The sequence below is a fragment of the Nerophis ophidion genome, linkage group LG29, assembly GCF_033978795.1.
Source record: "Nerophis ophidion isolate RoL-2023_Sa linkage group LG29, RoL_Noph_v1.0, whole genome shotgun sequence".
Taxonomy (NCBI): Eukaryota; Metazoa; Chordata; class Actinopteri; order Syngnathiformes; family Syngnathidae; genus Nerophis; species Nerophis ophidion.
Window position 1 is genome coordinate 13,683,290 of NC_084639.1, and position 19,060 is coordinate 13,702,349.

At 37.9% G+C, this 19,060-nt stretch overlaps 2 protein-coding genes across 6 annotated transcripts; one reads left to right on the plus strand and one right to left on the minus strand.

Annotated features, from left to right (window-relative positions):
- Positions 1-4,537: 4,537 nt before the first annotated feature.
- On the minus strand, positions 4,538-9,136 carry LOC133546091 (uncharacterized). Its single transcript, XM_061891932.1, has 5 exons — positions 9,009-9,136; positions 8,577-8,927; positions 5,182-5,213; positions 5,064-5,107; positions 4,538-4,986 (listed from the first exon to the last, which is right to left on the minus strand). The coding sequence occupies exons 1-5, from the start codon at positions 9,097-9,099 to the stop codon at positions 4,830-4,832; spliced, it is 675 nt and encodes a 224-aa protein (XP_061747916.1). The 5' UTR covers positions 9,100-9,136; the 3' UTR covers positions 4,538-4,829.
- On the plus strand, positions 4,890-18,712 carry LOC133546086 (uncharacterized). 5 transcript variants are annotated; one of them, XM_061891927.1, is made up of 6 exons: positions 4,890-5,114; positions 5,229-5,304; positions 17,459-17,773; positions 17,868-17,993; positions 18,070-18,113; positions 18,199-18,712. In XM_061891927.1, exons 2-6 carry the CDS (start codon positions 5,235-5,237, stop codon positions 18,346-18,348), a joined length of 705 nt encoding a protein of 234 aa, XP_061747911.1. In that variant the 5' UTR covers positions 4,890-5,114; positions 5,229-5,234; the 3' UTR covers positions 18,349-18,712. The 5 variants fall into 5 exon arrangements, with proteins under 5 accessions (XP_061747911.1, XP_061747910.1, XP_061747908.1 ...); XM_061891924.1 differs by lacking the exons at positions 4,890-5,114; positions 5,229-5,304 and adding exons at positions 16,652-16,739; positions 16,821-17,156; XM_061891923.1 differs by lacking the exons at positions 4,890-5,114; positions 5,229-5,304 and adding exons at positions 16,674-16,739; positions 16,818-17,156.
- The last annotated feature ends 348 nt before the right edge of the window (positions 18,713-19,060 follow it).

Consider the following 19,060-nt stretch of genomic DNA (forward strand, 5'->3'; position numbering starts at 1 on the left):
TCCACAATCTTTTGAAATTCGGATATTTAGAACACAAACTGTGATGACATTCAGAACTGTAAGACTTTTGAGGTGAAGAACTTCAAAAGTTCCACTCCAAGTATAACGAACTACAATTCACGATTTAATTACATCTCTATTCAGTAATCTCTGAGTCTATAAACATCGCCTGATGCGTGATGTATTTATTTATCAATTCATTCATTTTTACTAATCAACACAGAGGCAAAACACCTTGGCATTACCAGCTGTGGCTGTAGGAGACCTTTGTGTCCTTTTTAAAAATCTACTCCACAAGGTTGCATTGAGAACCATGAACCACTACTGTTGTTTACACAGAATTCACAAGCGGAATTCATAATCAGTTTGCTCCTTGCTAGTATTACAACCAGTGGTCTGAAAACTACTTAAAAAATATATTTAATTATAGCTACTTGTTACTTTACCAAAAATGTAATTGACTACTGGTATTGTCTTTGCTTGTGGTGGGTTCTCCTGAGTTCGATGGATCTGTCTTGAGCACGGTGTACAGGTATGAGCAAGTTTTTATTGACATACGCACAAGTATGGATTGCTTTCCAGAAATATATTCATGACTTTCCAGTCCGGCGTGTCTCTGGTCTTCCCTCTTTCTGTCCGTGTCTCTCTCTCTCTCTCTCTCTCTCTGGCTCCAACTCCAATAACTTGTCTCGGCCCGATTGCTGCTAGTAAAGGCTGCTGGTGATTTGATAACAAGATCCAGCTGGGCAATCCACTCACCTGCCGCTGGCTTTGAGAACGGGCCATACACACCCCATTCCTGCAGGAGGCGCACAGACCACACCCTGAGTGCTGTGTTCCTCCTCAGTGTGTTTAGCATTTCCTGTCCTTAGTTCCTGTCTAGTGCTCTTATTTTGTTAGCTTCCTGTCTTGTTCCCTGAGTGCTGTGTTCCCCTTCAGCTGCGGCTGATTGGCATCTGGCCACACCCGTTGCCAATCAGCCGGCTCCTATTTGTACCTTCTTTGTCTTGTGTCAGTTGCTGGATCATTGTATTGTCATTTGTATTGTCTTGTCGATGTCACGTCTAGTCGCTCTTGTGATGTGTTATCGCTCCTGTCGTGTCGTACCTTGTCTTTGCAGCTATATTGAGTTGATGTTTGTAGCTTACTGTTTTTTGTTCCCTGCTTCCGTTTTATTTTTCATTATACAAGTACGACTTCTGTTTGCATGTTCGCTACCCGCTAGCTTCAACCCTAAGCTCCTGTTCGTTATTTTCTAGCTCCCAGGCTAGCTCCTTTTGTTTGATTATCCGCCTCATGCGCGCTTTGTGTTTGTACCCTTTTGGTTTTGTTTTTGTCTTAGTATTTAATTAAATCATGTTTTCACATTCCATGCCTGCCTCCATCTCTGCATCTTGGGGTTCAACAACAAATAACTCTGACACTAGTGACGTGTGACATCATCGAGGGTTTCAACAGAGCTGTGTTTCTTTGCTGTAGCACTTAGCAGCGCACTCTGACGCCGGCTCTTTTGAATCTTTTTACCGGATTGTGTTACTTCTGCTTAATAAAGAGATTGAATGTGCTTGCATGGCTGTCATATCTTCTTGTCAACAAACGGGGTATTGTTTGGATGACGACTTGTCCAGGGTGTACACTGCCTTCCGCCCGATTGTAGCTGAGATAGGCACCAACGCCCCCCGCGACCCCAGAGGGAATAAGCGGTAGAAAATGGATGGATGGATGGATGGATGGACATATATATATATATATATATATATATATATATATATATATATATATATATATATATATATATATATATATATATAAGAGATGTCCGATAATGGTTTTTTTTACGATATCTGATATTCCGATATTGTCCAACTCTTAATTACCGATTCCGATATCAACCGATACTGACACATACAGACGCGGAATTAACACATTATTATGCCTAATTCTGTTGTGATACCACGCTGGATGAATTAAACAATGTAACAAGGTTTTCCAAAATAAATCAACTCAAATTCTGGAAAAAAATGCCAACATGGCACTGACATATTTATTATTGAAGTCACGAAGTGCATTATTTCTTTTAACATGCCTCAAAACAGCATCTTGGAATTTGGGACATGCTCTCCCTGAGAGAGTATGAGGAGGTTGAGGTGGGAGGTTAGGGGGTAGCTGAGGTGTATATTGTAGCGTCCCAGAAGAGTTAGTGCTGTAAGGGGTTCTGGGTATTTCTTCTGTTGTGTTTATGCTGTGTTACGGTGCGGATGTTCTCCCGAAATGTGTTTGTCATTCTTGTTTGGTGTGGGTTCACAGTGTGGCGCATATTTGTAACAGTGTTAAAGTTGTTTATACGTCCACTGTCAGTGTGACCTGTATGGCTGTTGACCAAGTATGCTTTGCATTCACATGTGTGTGTGAAAAGCCGTAGATATCATGTGACTCGGCCGGTAAGCAAAGGCAGTGCCTTTAAGGTTCATTGACGCTCTGTAATTCTCCCTACGTCCTGTACACAGCGGCGTTTTAAAAAGTCAGAAATTTTACTTTTTGTAACCGATACAGATAATTTTTAAACCAATACCGCTAATTTCCGATATTACATTTTTTAAAGCATTTAATATCGGCAGTCCAAAACTATCGGACATCTCTAAAACGTATTGTGTATATATATATATATATATACATAACTATATATACATACATATATACACATATATATACATACAGAGGTGGGTAGAGTAGCCAGAAATTGTACTCAAGTAAGAGTACTGTTACTTTAGAGATTTATTGCTCAAGTAAAAGTAAGGAGTAGTCACCCAATGTCACACCTATGGATCATGTTTTGTTTTGTCATGTTATGTTTTTGATTTTGGACAATCAGTCACGTTTTGCACTTCCTGGTTTTGTTTGTTTCCATGCCAACCTCATTAGTTTTCACCTGTCACGTCCCTGTTCTCAGCCTCACCTGTTTTCACTAATCATCACAGCTATTTAAGTCACTCTTTTTCTTGTCTTCGTCCTGGGATCTTCACACCAACTTTCATTCTCCATGCCCACGATCACCTGCCACGCACCTTGCTATTTTTGCCTCCTGGTTTTGTTGTCACAGTAAGTGTTTTGTTTTAGTTGTTTATAGTCATGCCATCGTGCTGTTTCTGTTCTTAGTTCATTCATGCCAATAGAGCAAGTGTTTTTGTTTCCTGTTTATATTTTGTAGCCAAGTTTTATACCTCCTTGTGTGCGCCCTTAGTTTGTTTATTTTTGTATTTAGAATCCCTAATAAAACATCATGTACCTTAATTCACGCCTGGCTCGTCCTGTAATCCCTCTGCGTCGAAGGAGCACACACAATGGAAGCCCAAGCCTGACACCCAAATATTTACTTGAGTAAAAGTAAAAAGTATGTTGTGAAAAAACTACTCAAGTACTGAGTAACTGATGAGTAACCTGTTTGTTTAATGATTACGGCAACAAATAATGCACAAAAACATAAAAATAGCAATGAGCAAATTCAAAGTCAGGAATATCTCTTAAGCAACTATAACAATGATATACATCAAATAATAGTACATTAAAATAAGGTATATTGAGCCACAATAAATTAATAGCACCATAGCCTCAGTAGGCATTGATTGATTGATTGATTGATTGATTGATTGATTGATTGAGACTTGTATTAGTAGATTGCACAGTACAGTACATATTCCATACAATTGACCACTAAATGGTAACACCCGAATAAGTTTTTCAACTTGTTTAAGTCGGGTTCTACATGTGACGGTCATGTGACCAACTGGCTCTGTTTGATTGGTCCAACGTCACCAGTGACTGCATGTGATTGGTGAAACGCAGGCATGCGTAGATCCTACTTTGAAGGTCTGTTTACAAACCAAAACAAAGGTTAACAGATTGATTTAAAAAAAAGTATCGAGTAGTGAGCTGAATGTAGATAAATGGAGCGGAGTAAAAGTAGCGTTTCTTCTCTATAAATATACTCAAGTAAAAGTAAAAGTATGTTGCATAAAAACTACTCTTAGAAGTACAATTTATCCCAAAAGTTACTCAAGTAGATGTGACGGAGTAAATGTAGCGCGTTACTACCCACCTCTGTATATATATCTATATAATAAATATCCGTTTTTACAATTTGTAGGTTAAATCTATTTTTGTTCAACTTAGAGCACCACCAATCACTCACTTCCTCAAAGTCAGCCTCTCAATCAAACACACACACACACACACACAAACACACACACACACACACACACACACACACACACACACACACACACACACACACACACACACTCACACACACACACACACACACACACACACACACACACACACACACTCTTCAGGCCTACTGACACAAATGCTGCATGGAAAATTTCTACTTTGTCGTGGTTGACCTTTGAAAAAATAAAGTGCGACCATATTTATTCCCCTGCTCAAGCAAACACGATTGTTGCAATGACTCCACACAGCAGGATTACTAAAGAAATGTTTTTTATTGACCGTGTGCAGTTATTACCATTGCATTATCATCTATATATATATATATATATATATATATATACACATGCATGTTGCACAGTAATGTTGGAAGTAAACACAGGGGACAAAGATAGAATTAACCATATTTTTGTTCAAATCTGTACTTTATGCATATGTACTTCACTGCACAGCCACAATGTCAAAAACTGAACTCCAAGAAAACTGCAGGATATTTTTTGGGATTGTTGGTTCCAGACCAGAGCACCGAACCACACGTGCGAATGCAGCTTAGTGCAACATTTAACCTACGAGAATTTCCAGAGTCCCTTTGCAGTGTCAGATCACTTTTTAATTTTGCATCGTGAGAACTGAGTCACAAAGATGGACGTCGGCGTACGTGCTGGATTCCTGTGCTGCCCTGGTATTTGTCTGCCTCGTTTTGCCGGCTTTCCTGCTGACGATGGTCGGCACGGCATAAACCAAAGAGTCCTCGTCTCTCTGAGGAAACAGGTCATGTGGGACATGAGAAGAAGAAGCAAAAATGCACAGAAATTTTCCACGGACGTCCTTCTTACCTGCTGGACACGACTGGACGTTTCATCGAGTCTTTGTAGACCAGCTGAAAAGTTGAGCATGAAACAGCCGTCTATTATTGTCTACTGAGGATGATTAATAATGAGTATTTTCTCTTACCTTTGTGGCAAAACCACTTTTTTGTCCTAATCCTGTGGATGAGGAAGGCAGACATGATGAAACCTAAGGCCAAAGCAGCACTCAAGAAACCCAAAAGCAGACCTTCAGATTGTCCTGGTTCCGGTAAGTCTGGATACAAAGTCATATTTATTTATTTGATTCCGCACAAAAAGTTCTGCAATGTGTTAATGTGGAGGTTATAGTTCTTGTTGTGCATATACAAATATGGTCATTTGAATATTTGAGGGCTGCGTCATCGGACGAGTGCTGATTTTGGAGGTTTACCATGATTTGGTACTTAGTGAGGAAAACCTTGTTGGCAAACACAGAACACATACTTGTTTTTTGTAGTTGGTCAGCAGGGTTCACAAATCTAAGAAGGGATTTGGTCCACTTCGATAATAGAGAAACTTGAAAATTGGGATGTATCATGTTTTATGCATGCATGTTTGAAATAAAGACAAACTCAACTCAACTCAACTCAACTCAACTCCTCTTTAAAAAATCCTGAAGGTTTTTCCTCTGAGATTACAGCCCCTAAACTAACCAGGCCAATCCAAGATAATAGCACTCAGTTGTCCTGTCCGTATGAGTCTGCTCATGGTTGTACTAGAACAGTGGTTCTCAACCTTTTTCCAGTGATGTACCCCCTGTGAACATGTTTTTAATTCAAGTACCCCCTAATCAGAGCAAAGCATTTTTGGTTGAAGAAAAGAGATAAAGAAGTAAAATACAGCACTATGTCATCAGTTTCTGATTTACAAAATTGTATAACAGTGCAAAATATTGCTCATTTGTAGTGGTCTTTCTTGAACTATTTGGAAAAAATATATAGAAATAACTAAAAACTTGTTGAAAAATAAACAAGTGATTCAATTATAAATAAAGATTTCTACACATAGAAGTAATCATCAACTTAAAGTGCCCTCTTGGGGATTGTAATAGAGATCCATCTGGATTGATGATCTTAATTCTAAACATTTCTTGTCAAAAAATACATCTTTAACATCAATATTTATGGAACATGTCCACAAAAAAACTGTCTGTCAACACTGAATATTGCATTGTTGTATTTTTTTTCACATTTATGAACTTACATTCATATTTTGTTGAAGTAATATTCAATAAATATATTTAAAAAGGATTTTTGAATTGTTGCTATTTTTAGAATATTTTTTTAAAATCTCACGTACCCTTTGGCATACCTTCAAGTACCCCCAGGGCTACGCGTACCCCCATTTGAGTACCACTGTACTAGAAGACCAATCCCTTGGCATTCTGGCTGAGGTCAAGAGTTTCTGATCTAAGATTTTACGGTACATTGTTCATCAGTCCCTCTATGTGAGGAAATCTTCCTGGACATACTTTTAGCAGAGAAACAAACCCCAAGCTGGACATTAGCATTGGAGTTTTGGGGTTAATATTCAGTATTTCTCGGTCTGCAAACAGTCAATGTCAAAATGGTCTAATTTAGTCTCATCTGACCACATCACATGTGCACTGCAAAAACTGAAATCTAAGTAAGATAAAATATCTCAAATAGGGGTGATATTTGCTTATTTTCTGTCTGGTAAGATAATTCTTCTCACTAAGCAGATTTTATGTTAGAGTCTTTTACTTGTTTTAAGGGTTTTGCTCCTAAATGATCTCAGTAAGATACTACAGCTTGTTTCCGGCATTTTATGACCTATTATGAGTAAAATATGCTTGAAACTATTTTTGTCCAAGTGTCCAAAACACACCCAGCAATGGTGCACAGGAAGGCGGGGAAGAAGAGGGGTAAAAGGCGGCCAAAATGTTCAAAAGTCCCAATTGTGTCCTAAATACCTCCCCGGGGTTCCAGTCCCACGAATCGCGCCGCCGGCCACACAAGTCCTGGGATACAAAAAATGTCCAAAACGCACCCAGCAAAGTCCCATGGGAAGTAGGGGGGAGAAATGAGAAAAGTCGGCAAAAGTCCCCCAAAATTTTTAAATACCTACTCAGGTTCGAGTCCCAACCTTGTTCGAGTTTGAGTTTGAGTGCACACTCGAACCCGGGTGGGACTTTTGAATATTTCGCCGACTTTTCTCACTTTCCTCCCCACCTTCCCGTGGGACTTTGCTGGACATTTTGGGCATCCCGGCCGGCGGCGGAACTTGTGGGACTCGAACCTGTGTAGGTATTTTGAACATTTTTGGGACTTTTGCTGACTTTTCCAACTTTCATCCCCTCTCCCCATGGGACTCGGCTGGGTGTGTTATGAACATTTAGGGCATCCTGGGACTTGCGCGGCCAAACATAAGATTTTATGTTAGAGTGTTTTACTTGTTTTAAGTGTTTAGGTCCTAAATGATCTCAGTAAGATATTACAGCTTGCAGCTGAGATTTGATGACCTATATTGAGTAAAACATGTTTGAAACGAGAATATCAAATGTTGCAAAGCTGTGTCATCAACATTTACAAGTAGAAAACTACTTTTTAAAGTAAGAAATTCTTATTTCAAGAATGTAAAACAAAATCATGACTTTGACACAATTGTTTCTCATATTAAAACAGATGACAGCCAAATGACTTTGCCGTATTTATTTTAATGAAACAATAGAAAATTTGTACTCAAATACTGTAGTAGTACACTTGTTATTAGTGAGAATATACTTATTTTGAGGTATTTTTGGGTTCATTGAAGTTAGCTAATTTTACTTGTTTTGGAAAGTCTTGACGAGCCAAATTTTCTTGTTCTATTGGCAGACAATTTTGCTTAGTTCAAGTAAAATACCCCTCATTTTTGTATTTTTTGTTATTGTTTTTGAACACTGACTTTTTGCAGTGTGTCCTTAAGATCAGGGGGGGGGGGTGATACATTGGAGAGAAGTCTTAGTTCTCTTGGTGACTCGGTGGTCCCAACACCATTGACATCATTAACAGCCTCCTCTTGTGTAATTCAGTCAATCTTTCTCACAGACAAAATCCTTACAGGCCAAATCAGTTTCAGCAGGGAGGCCCAGACTCCTGGTCTCGTACCAGCTCTTCCAGTTCCACCGGAGAGAACCTGAGACGTTCTAGGCCTACCAAGAGACACTATCCCTCCAGTGTATCCTATCATTTTACTATGGGGCTTCGATCCAGCAGGGCATGCCTGGAACACCTCACTAAAGAAGTGCCGAGGTGGCACACATACATGCTAACTATGCGAAGGAGAAGTTTCTCTACTCTGAGCTCCTTCAAGGTGACCCGGCTCCTCACCCCATTTCTGATTTGTCATCAGCTTCTTGCTGGGTTTGAATTCTTGCTGGTAGGTAGATCAAATAATTATTTCCCTCAATCAATCAATTCCAATCACATTTATTACCTTTCTTTAAAGTATTTTTCTGGATTTGCTGTCCTAAAGTATAGCTATTGTGGAGATTCTCACCTGTGATATGAAGAAATGTTGCATTTAAAAAGGTCATGTTAGTTCTGTTCACTTTCAAGCAGAAGTAGGAAGCCCTGTCACTTTTCTGTAGATCACTCATTTCCAGAACAAAAGTTCCTGTTTCTTTTCTGGCCGTGAAGCGCGGCCGTTGGATCAATGTCTCGGGTTCAACAGAACCAGGTCCTGCGTCTAAAGATGGCTTTGCGGCTAGAATTTCAGGAGTGTTTCCAGAAATCAGTCGGATCCAAAATAAGTATTCAACATCCAGAGTTTTCTCGTGGGGGCATATCAGACTGACATTTTGTCCAGGTCCGAGAGTCTGAGTGGAAAAGGTGTAAGCGCCTGTACATGCTGAAGAGAAAAAAGAAGACATATTAATAAGAGTCATGTACAGTATGAACATGTCTCCATTGGAACTGAGCATGGACTTACCTCCACTTTGGAACAGGAGCAGCAGATGAAGCACGATCCACATTTTCTCCTCTCGTTTGACCAAGTGAACATCAGACCATGTAGACAGCATCTTAAGAATCTTGACTCGAAACACATCAAACCAAATGGGAGGGAACTATTTTGCTGCTATCTCATTGGCTCATCTGTTCCGCCTCTACCTCAGTGGAAATATGTCCAACCAAACTTTCCAGTCCGTTTGTCAGTCTCTGGCTAGTACAAAGTAAAACTACAGAACTTTTTTTTTTCTTACCACTCGAGTCGAAAGGTTGAGCCGGGGCAGATTTTTCAGCGTTTTTTGAGCAGCAACCCGCCAAAATCAATGCTTTTCTCCTGACAGAGCTGATTGACACACAGTGGAAATGGGACTTTTTTTTAACAGATTTGACATAAATTCTAAATGGCCTCAATTTACAGCTCCAGGGGAAAGGAAATTCAGTCCGTGACACTGATTCCCATGTTAGAGCATTTGAGGTTCTTGCTGGACAAGTGCGAAAACAAGACTTCACCCATTTTCCTGCTACTCGAAGCCTCTCAGCTGAGAAACCAGCTGTACCTATTCCAACCGAGAAATGCAAGGCTCTGCCATACCTTAATCAATCAGGATGGATTTTTTTTTTTTTTTAATGCATTAATTTCTTATGGAGTCCTTTGTTCCACTCATTAAAACCCAATGAAAACATCGAAAAAGCGCAGACAATACTCCAACCTACTCAGTGGCCTAGTAGTTAGAGATCAAACCCCGGCCAAGTCATACCAAAGACTATAAAAATGGGACTCATTACCTCCCTGCTGGGCACTCAGCATCAAGGGTTGGAATTGGGGGTTAAAACACCAAAAATGATTCCCGGGCGCGGCCCCGCTGCTGCCCACTGCTCCCCTCACCTCCCAGGGAGTGATCAAGGGTGATGGGTCAAATGCAGAAAATAATTTTGCCACACCAAGATTGTGTGTGACAATCATTGGTACTTTAACTTTATTTACATTTTGTGACTGGAATATTAACCCGGTATTAGTGATATAGTTACTATAAGCGCTAACGCAGACAAACTATTTATAGCGGCGTCGTGATCAGCAGCTTCCGTGCCAATGTTGACATCATCGACTGATCAGCTGCCTCCTCGTTTCCTTGCTCGTCAAACTTCTTCCTAGATCATAAATCATGCCTTTCACCTGGACAGTAGAAGGATGAGGACGTACTTCGACAAGTTGGTACCCCTTTTTCACAATTATGAGTCATTCTTCATCTAAATGGGAATATATATAACATCCTAGCAGTTGGAATTTCAACGACAGCAGACATTGTACAGTGAGTGATGCTTTATTATGTTTGTTGGCTCTCATGAAGTCTGAAGTGAGTTTTAATCAGTGATTTTTAAAAACAAAAGTGAATGTCGTGCTGTATTTTTTAAATTAATGCACCGCGTATGCTTGAAATGATCAAAATACGGAAATATTAAATGTTATTATAAATGTGCTTGATACTATATATATATATATATATATATATATATATATATATATTATTTATTTATTTTTTAAATGTTTTTTTAATGTTTTTTTTAATTATTATTTTTATACACGTTTACATTTTTATACACTTACATAATGTGTATAAAACCATAATGAAGGTGTTCGGATGTTTTTTTTAAGGGTTTTAGAGGCAGAATATAGAGCAACTCTTATAGGCTCCATTGTAAGCGGACATTTGATCGCATTTATTTACAAGTTAGAATGCATTAAAAAAAAAGGTTGTCATGTCTTTCAAAATAATTTTGAACAAAAGAAAAATAAAAAAAACAAAAATAGCAGTAGCCCTTTAACATTTCTACCCTGGGGCCGCATTGGATTAAAAAAAATAATAAATAAATAAATATATCCACAAATACAAAGTCTTCATGGGTTTCTTTGAAGTACCACAGATACTCCTTTTATTCGACACAAGCCGAAGCAGGGTTACAAAGAGGTAATGTGATTTTGGAACAGGTACAGGTGAGTAAAAAAAAGTTCAGTCTAAGCTTGGGCCCCTGGCGAGGCGGTCCAGAGTGAGGCTAAGGAGAAAAAACATCATAGCAATAGCACACATAAACATGTGTGTGAGAGGGAAACATCAAATTACACAAATTAAATACATTAAAAGAGCAGAGCTAATGCAACCAGCCACTTCTACACACAGCCACAAAAATAAAACGACGACAAAAAATAAACATATACACTGTGGTGGCCTTACGCTGTTCCACGTCATCGTCTGCTGGGGTGGGGGGAGCATGGCCAGAGACCGGAGCAGACCCAACAAAGCAACCAGGAAACCTGACTCCAACGTCAGCCGCCCACCAACTCTCGGCCAGGGTCCAGTCCGCATTGATGAGCGAGGATACGTCCAAGGCGACCGAGGAGTTCGATACATGCTCATTCAGCCATATACTGTATTTTTCGGACTATAATTCGCAGTTTTTTTCATAGTTTGGCCGGGAGTGCGACTTGTACTCAGGAGCGACTTATGTGTGAAATTATTAATACATTACCGTAAAACAGGGGTCACCAACGCGGTGCCCGCGGGCACCAGGTAGCCCGTAAGGACCAGATGAGTCGCACACTGGCCTGTTCTAAAAATAGCTCAAATAGCAGCACTTACCAGTGAGCTGCCTCTATTTTTTAAATTGTATTTATTTACTAGCAAGCTGGTCTCACTTTGCTCGACATGTTTGATTCTAAGAGGGACAACACTCAAATAGAATTTGAAAATCCAAGAAAATATTTTAAAGACTTGGTCTTCACTTGTTTGAATAAATTCATTTATTTTTTTTACTTTGCTTCTTATAACTTTCAGAGAGACAATTTTAGAGAAAAGATACAACCTTTAAAATGATTTTAGGATTTTTAAACTCATATATCTTTTTACCTTTTAAATTCCTTCCTCTTCTTTCCTGACAATTTAAATCAGTATTTTTTTTTATTGTAAAGAATAATAAATACATTTTAATTCAATTCTTCATTTTAGCTTATGTTTTGTCGACGAAGAATATTTGTTAAATATTTCTTCAAACATGTTATGATTAAAATTCAAAAAAATAATTCCGGTAAATCTAGAAAATCTGTAGAATCAAATTTAAATCTTATTTCTAAGTATTTTGAATTTCTTTTAACATTTTTGCTCTGGAAAATCTAAAAGAAATAGTGATTTGTCTTTGTTAGAAATATAGCTTGGTCCAATTTGTTATATAAAGTGCAGATTGGATTTTTAACCTATTTAAAACATGACATCAAAATTCTAAAATTAATCTTAATCAGGAAAAATTACTAATATGTTCCATAAATTATTTTTTTTAAAAGATTCGAATTAGGTAGTTTTTCTCTTCATTTTTTTCGGTTGAATTTTTTTTTTAAAAGAGTGGAAATTGAAGATAAAATATGTATTTTTAAATGTAATTTTGATTTTTTTCGTGTTTTCGCCTCTTTTAAACTGTTCAATTAAGTGTTTTTTTCATCATTTTTTCCCTACAAAAAACCTTCCGTTAAAGGAAAAAAAATGTATGACGGAATGACAGACAGAAATACCCTTTTTTTTATACATATATATAGATTTATTTATTAAAGGTAAATTGAGAAAATTGGCTATTTCCGGCAATTAATTTAAGTGTGTATCAAACCGGTAGCCCTTTGCATTAATCAGTACCCAAGAAGTAGCTCTTGGTTTCAAAAAGGTTGGTGACCCCTGCCATAAAATATCACATAATATTATTTAGCTCATTCACGTAAGAGACTAGACGTATAAGATTTCATGGGATTTAGCGATTAAGAGTGACAGATTGTTTGGTAAACGTATAGCATGTTCTATATGTTATAGTTATTTAAATGACTCTTACCATAATATGTTACGTTAACATACCAGGCACCTTCTCAGTTGGTTATTTATGCCTCATATAACGTACACTTATTCAGCCCGTTGCTCACTATTCTTTATTTATTTTAAATTGCCTTTCAAATGTCTATTCTTGGTGTTGGGTTTTATCAAATAAATTTCCCCCAAAAAGGCAACTTATATATGTTTTTTTTCCTTCTTTATGATGCATTTTCGGCAGGTGGGACTTATACTCCGGCGCGATTTATACTCCGAAAAATACAGTACATACTCCCAAAAAAACTGTGTCGGTCTTCATTGTATGCTTTTTTTTATGTTGAGGTAGGTCTGGTGTGGGAGGGAAGCGTAGTACTTTGTGAGACAGTTGGGGGTGAAAGCATCTTTCACCGCAGGCCTGAAACTCAGCCAGTTACATTTGAAGAGAGGGCAGGGAGCAACTTTCTTGAACGTGAGCTTGAAGCTCAAGAAAGCGATCTCTGCTCTCAGCGTTTCCAGTTGCGTTGACTTGAAATATAAAATAACTCAATTGTGAAATGACTAGTCTGGCCTTAGCTTTGAAAAAAATAAACTAGTTGACTAGACTGGTCTAAAAGTTTCAACACAAATAAAAATTATAATCATACCTCTTCTGTGACAAAAAAAGATTTAAGCCCCTCCTCCCGTTTCCTGCCCTTGAACACTCTTCTGAGTAAACAAGTCGAGTGGATGGTCAAAGGCCCGCCACAGCTTCCGTCTGTCATGTCGCTGTTAAACATGTGCAGTTTTTTCATCGTTTGTGGCTTCACACACACGACATGCATCAGTTAACATTTCGGTTTTCATTGTGTACTTCAAGTCATCAGAGGGGCTCGCTAAACATCTGAAATAGTTAATTGCAACGGCAGAAAATATTTCCATAATTATACAGTCGTGGTCAAAAGTTTATATACAGTTGTAAAGAACATAATGTCATGGCGCCATCTTGACTATCCAATTATTTCTACAACTTTTATTTTTTTGTGATAGACTGTTTGGAGAAAAACAAAATCATGAGGTTTGGTTCTTTTATTATTTTATTCTGGGTTTATTGAAAATGTGAGCAAATCTGCTGGGTCAAAAGTATACATACATTATATACATGCATTATCAATGTTGGTGATGTAGAAACGTTACAATCAAATCAAATTGGTTTCATGGCACGTCCTCTTAACTGCATGAGTGATTATGATTGGCGACACCTGTTTTCTTCTCTCAGCCAGTGGCGTCGCCAGACAGATTTCACTGGGGCACGTTCCCCAGTGTTGATCTGCAGTGCCCCAGTAAAAATTTCACCAATAAAAAAAACACTTCAGAGTTTTAAGTCTACATAACATAGACAACAGCGCACATACTACTTAGTATGGTAATTGATTGCTACTGTATTCACTCCACGTAACAATGAGCACATGGCTACTTAATATGGTAATTTATTCACGTGTGGATCAAGACTTCAGTTGAGAGAGAGAAAGAGAGAGAGAGAGAGAGAAAGACACACAGAGAGAGAGAGAGAGAGAGAGAGAGAGAGAGAGGGGATGAGAATCACTGCGTGAGGTAGGTAACGTTAGCCAACAACAATTTGTTAATTATATTATTTTGGTTTTGATTTGACTCAAACTGTAACTCCTAGATGGATTTAAGAATGTTATTCGCCCCAGCAGGGATGAAGCAGCGAGGAATGAGAGATGTAAGTTAAGTCCTAGCTAGCTAGGCAACATCATTGTCTTAAGTTGATGCTAAGTTAGCTAACGTTATTCCTTGTATCAAGACAAACATATTCATTTGCTGTACGAGCTGTCGGGGGAATTTCCAATGAACATGAAACATAATGTTGGTTATTGTCTGCTGGTTCTGCATCAATGATGATTTGGAGTAAGCATGTGTGAGTTGAGTGCTTCTCAAATGGTTTATCTTCAGGAAGAAAAACATTTTTCCATATCATCAAGTCGTGAGCCAAATTTTTAAATCATTCAAGTTCATTTCACAGAAAAATAGCACAGTAGACTTGTCTTGTTAATCGGTGTGACTTTGACTAAAATAATCTTCTTTTGTCACCAGAAAAATGGCTACAGCTAAAACATTTGGTTTTGTTTCCAGAAAAAATAGTAACATTTCTGTATTTGTTTTCAGAAAGATGGCTGAAAATATCGGGTTTTGTTGCCCCATTTAGATTTAAAAAAAATATATTTCCATGTCTGTCCTGAGTCCTCCTCCAACTTGTTAGTCAATTTGCCTTTTGATAAAATACTCACTAATGGTCACTAGAAAAATGGCTAAAAATATCTGGTTTTGTTGCCACAATTTGATTTTTTTTCCCTAAACTTTTTTTTTTTTCATGCACACATGTGACTGCAACTCACTGAAAATGACACACAATCCACTTTTATGTCACGACCCAGCAGTTGGGAAGCACTGGTCAACTGTATAACAGTTACTGTAATATTTCCATGTTTGTCCAGAGTGATTGACCACTTTGCAAAAATGAAAAGGAGACGTTACAGTTTTACTTCTCAGAAAATGATTCCCTGAACAGACACACAACAGTTGTTCATTTATTCTACTACTGTGGCTTTATTGTTTTGTGTATATTTTATAGTTTTGTGTATCTGAAATAGGATTAGCCACGTTGCCATAAATGGAAATTAAATAATATAAAAGAACCCAGAGATGTAGTGGTGCTTTATTTTTTGTTTTACTTTTGTAGATGTTAAATTTGCAAATGATTACTGCAATAAATATTTCAAAAAGATTCCTTTTTGCTTTTACCAGTAGCAGTTTAAAAGTCTGGAGTAAAAAATTGCACAAGTAGGTCAAATGCATTAGTTAATTTCAGGTGGTTAATCAAAGATCCATACAACATAATCTGATATGATTTCATAGTTTAAAGCACTATTTATGTATTTTTTATGATAAATAAGTGCTACAAATGTTTTTGCTTGCGCGCTTTGCACGCTCACATGAATTATTTGTGCCCCAGGTGTGCCCCAGTACACTATTAGGTCTAGGTAGACCCTGGACAAGTTACCACCTAAGACAGACAACCATTCACATTCACACACCAGGACCAATTTAGTGTTAACAATCAACCTATCCCCAGGTGCATGTCTTTGGAGGCGGGAAGAATCCGTACTGTCAAAAATAGAAATATTAGACATCGCTCATTCAAGCAACATCATATTATAATTTTAAAGCTGATGGATGACTTAATAGGCTGATTAAAACATATTTAAATGATTTGTTTGATATTTTTTGTTGTATTAATAATATATATCTTATATGTATAATTTATTGCAATGTATTTATTTTCATGCATTATTACATGCATTTTTGGATCATTCCAGATGCACCATCACAACAGCCAACCAAAATATTCTGGGACTAAATGGAAATTCAATATTATTTACATTCGGCATGGAAGGTAAATAAAAAATCATTGTTTTGGTTGCCTTTGATAATGAAATAAATTCATTCGAGTTTTAGCAAAATCCAGCACAGATGCTGTAGAATAATAATATATTGATATTCATAAAATATCCCTGGAAATAAAAGTTTCCTTTGCTACAAAAATACTGCAGAGTTATTAAAAGTAGCAAACAAATAGAACCACTGTGAGAAAAAGGAACAAAGAGACGTTTGGGTGAACATATTTCCACTGAGGTAGAGGCAGCACTGATGAGCCAATGAGATAGCAGCAAAATAGTTCCCTCCCATTTGGTTTGATGCGGTTCAAGTCAATAATCTTAAGATACTGTCTACATGGTCTGATGTTCACTTGGTCAAATGAGAGGAGAAAATGTGGATCGTGCTTCATCTGCTGCTCCTGCTCCAAAGTGGAGGTAAGTCCATGCTCAGTTCCAATGGAGACATGTTCATACTGTACATGACTCTTATTAATGTGTCTTCTTTTTTCTCAGCAGAATGTGCAGGTGCTTACACTTTTTCCACTCAGACTGTTAGACCTGGACACAGTGTCTCTCTGACATGTTCCGTAGGGACAACTACGAATGTCCGACACGTATTTTGGATCCGATTTGTTTCTGGAAACTCTCCTGAAGTTTTGAAGTCAACAACATTATACAGTTCAGACCCTTTAACATCAAATACTAAGCATTGCATCACAGGCAAAAAGGAACAAGAGACATTTGTTTTGACAATAAGTCAAGTAGAGAAAAGTGATATGGCGATATACTACTGTTTCAGAATACGATTAGATCAACTCAGGATTTTAAATGGAACATTCCTTCAGATCACAGGTAAATATGACAAATAATTAGAAGACTGTTTGAAGAATACATTCTCCGTACTTTGTGACATACCTTCTGTTTATAGATACCAATGTGAACTTGACCACTTGTTCAATAATTCAGCCTGCAAATGTCCAAATGTACAAATAATATTTTATTGTGATTTTACATGCACTACAAGAAATATAACCTCTGCATTAACACATCACATTATTTTTTACCTTCAAGATGTCAACAGAAGTGAATGTGGGTCTGTGGAATCAAAGTCACAGAGTGCTGAAAGACTTCAATTTGTCTTGCACTCTTCCCAGAACCAGAACCCTCCGTGTCTGTTGTCTCTGAAGTCCAACCAGGACCGCCTGTGAAGTTGCAGTGCTCAGTCCTCTCCCACTCTGGGAATGACATCTGTCAGGATGGACACAAAGTGTCCTGGTTCAGAACTGGACCAGAAAGTGTCCATCCCAGCTTTGTTTATGGCGAATGCAAGATCAAAGATAATTCCACACAGAAATGTGTCCACACTTTCAAAAAGAACATCAACTCCTCTGATGCTGGAACTTACTTGTGTGCTGTGGTCACATGTGGGAGGATGTTCATGGGAAATCCAACAAAAGTCAACATTGAAGGTAAGAATTTATTCATCTGTATTGACATAATCATCATTAAAGTTTGTTGCTATATAAATATTAACAGTTGTTTTTTTTAATCACAACCGTTCAGATTCCAGCAGCTGCAATTCATACAAGTATGTTATCTTTGTCTTGAGTTCTGCTTTGGCCTTAGGTTTCTTTATGTTAGCCTTCCTCATCAACAAGATCAGGACAAAAAACTGTTTTTGCTGCAAAGGTAAAAAAAAAAAAAAAAAAAAAGCGCATTATCAATCATTAGATTGTTCTTTCAAGCTTTTTCTTCAAATTTTCAGCTGGTCCACAAACACTCGATGAAACATTCAGTCGCTCCCAGCAGGTATAAAGAAGTTTGCAGAAACGTTTTATGCATCTTTGCTTGTTTTTCAGCTTCTTTTCATGTCACAAATGACTTGTTTCCTCAGAGAGACGAGGACTCTTTGGTTTATTCCATGCCGACCTTTGTCTCCAGGAAAACTGACGGATCGAGGCAGACAAATACGAGGGCAGCAGAGGAATTCAGCACGTACACTGACGTGTGTCTTCATGACTCAATCCTCACCACACAAAATTAAAATGTGCTCTGATACACAGTCTGCTACTATTTTTTATTTTACATTTTCATTATCTTTACTTTTCCCCCGTGATAAAATGACAACTGAGACTAGAAGACGAGGTAGGAACATGTTGATTCTATGTCAGTGAAATTGTGATTTTTTTTTCGAGGAATTTGTGTCAAAACTGTTTATAGAATTGAAACACATTTATGGAAATGAACCTGGAGGACCCTAGATTTATTGTTTTAGAAAGATGCAAGGTGTAAGCCTATCGATGGAAACTATTGAAATCCGAGTTGTATTTTTGTGCTGATTTGGAAATGTCCACTATGTTCATGTATGCTGATTAAAATGTAATGTAAATAAAAAGGTACTAAACATTTTTTAGTCAGCCTATTACTGCTGTGTGGAGTCACAGTGCAACGATTGTATTACAAATGCTGTTTGCAACTTTACGCAGCTGATTAGAGGCCGCTAAAACTCAGAAGTCTGCAGGCAGTAAATAGCACCTAAAAACATATGAAACATACAATGTGGGCACAAAGTGTCATCCTGCTTTATGTGATCCTGCTCTCCCTGTGTTCTGCCTCTTTGTGTTCTCAGTGTGTTTTCTTGTGTCGCCCCCGCAGTACTTCCGTCGCCTGGAAAGAGAGCTGTGCGTCCCTCTTTTCCCCGCATCTCACTCTGGACTCTGACTGCCTCCCTCAATCCTCGACCCCCACTTTGGACT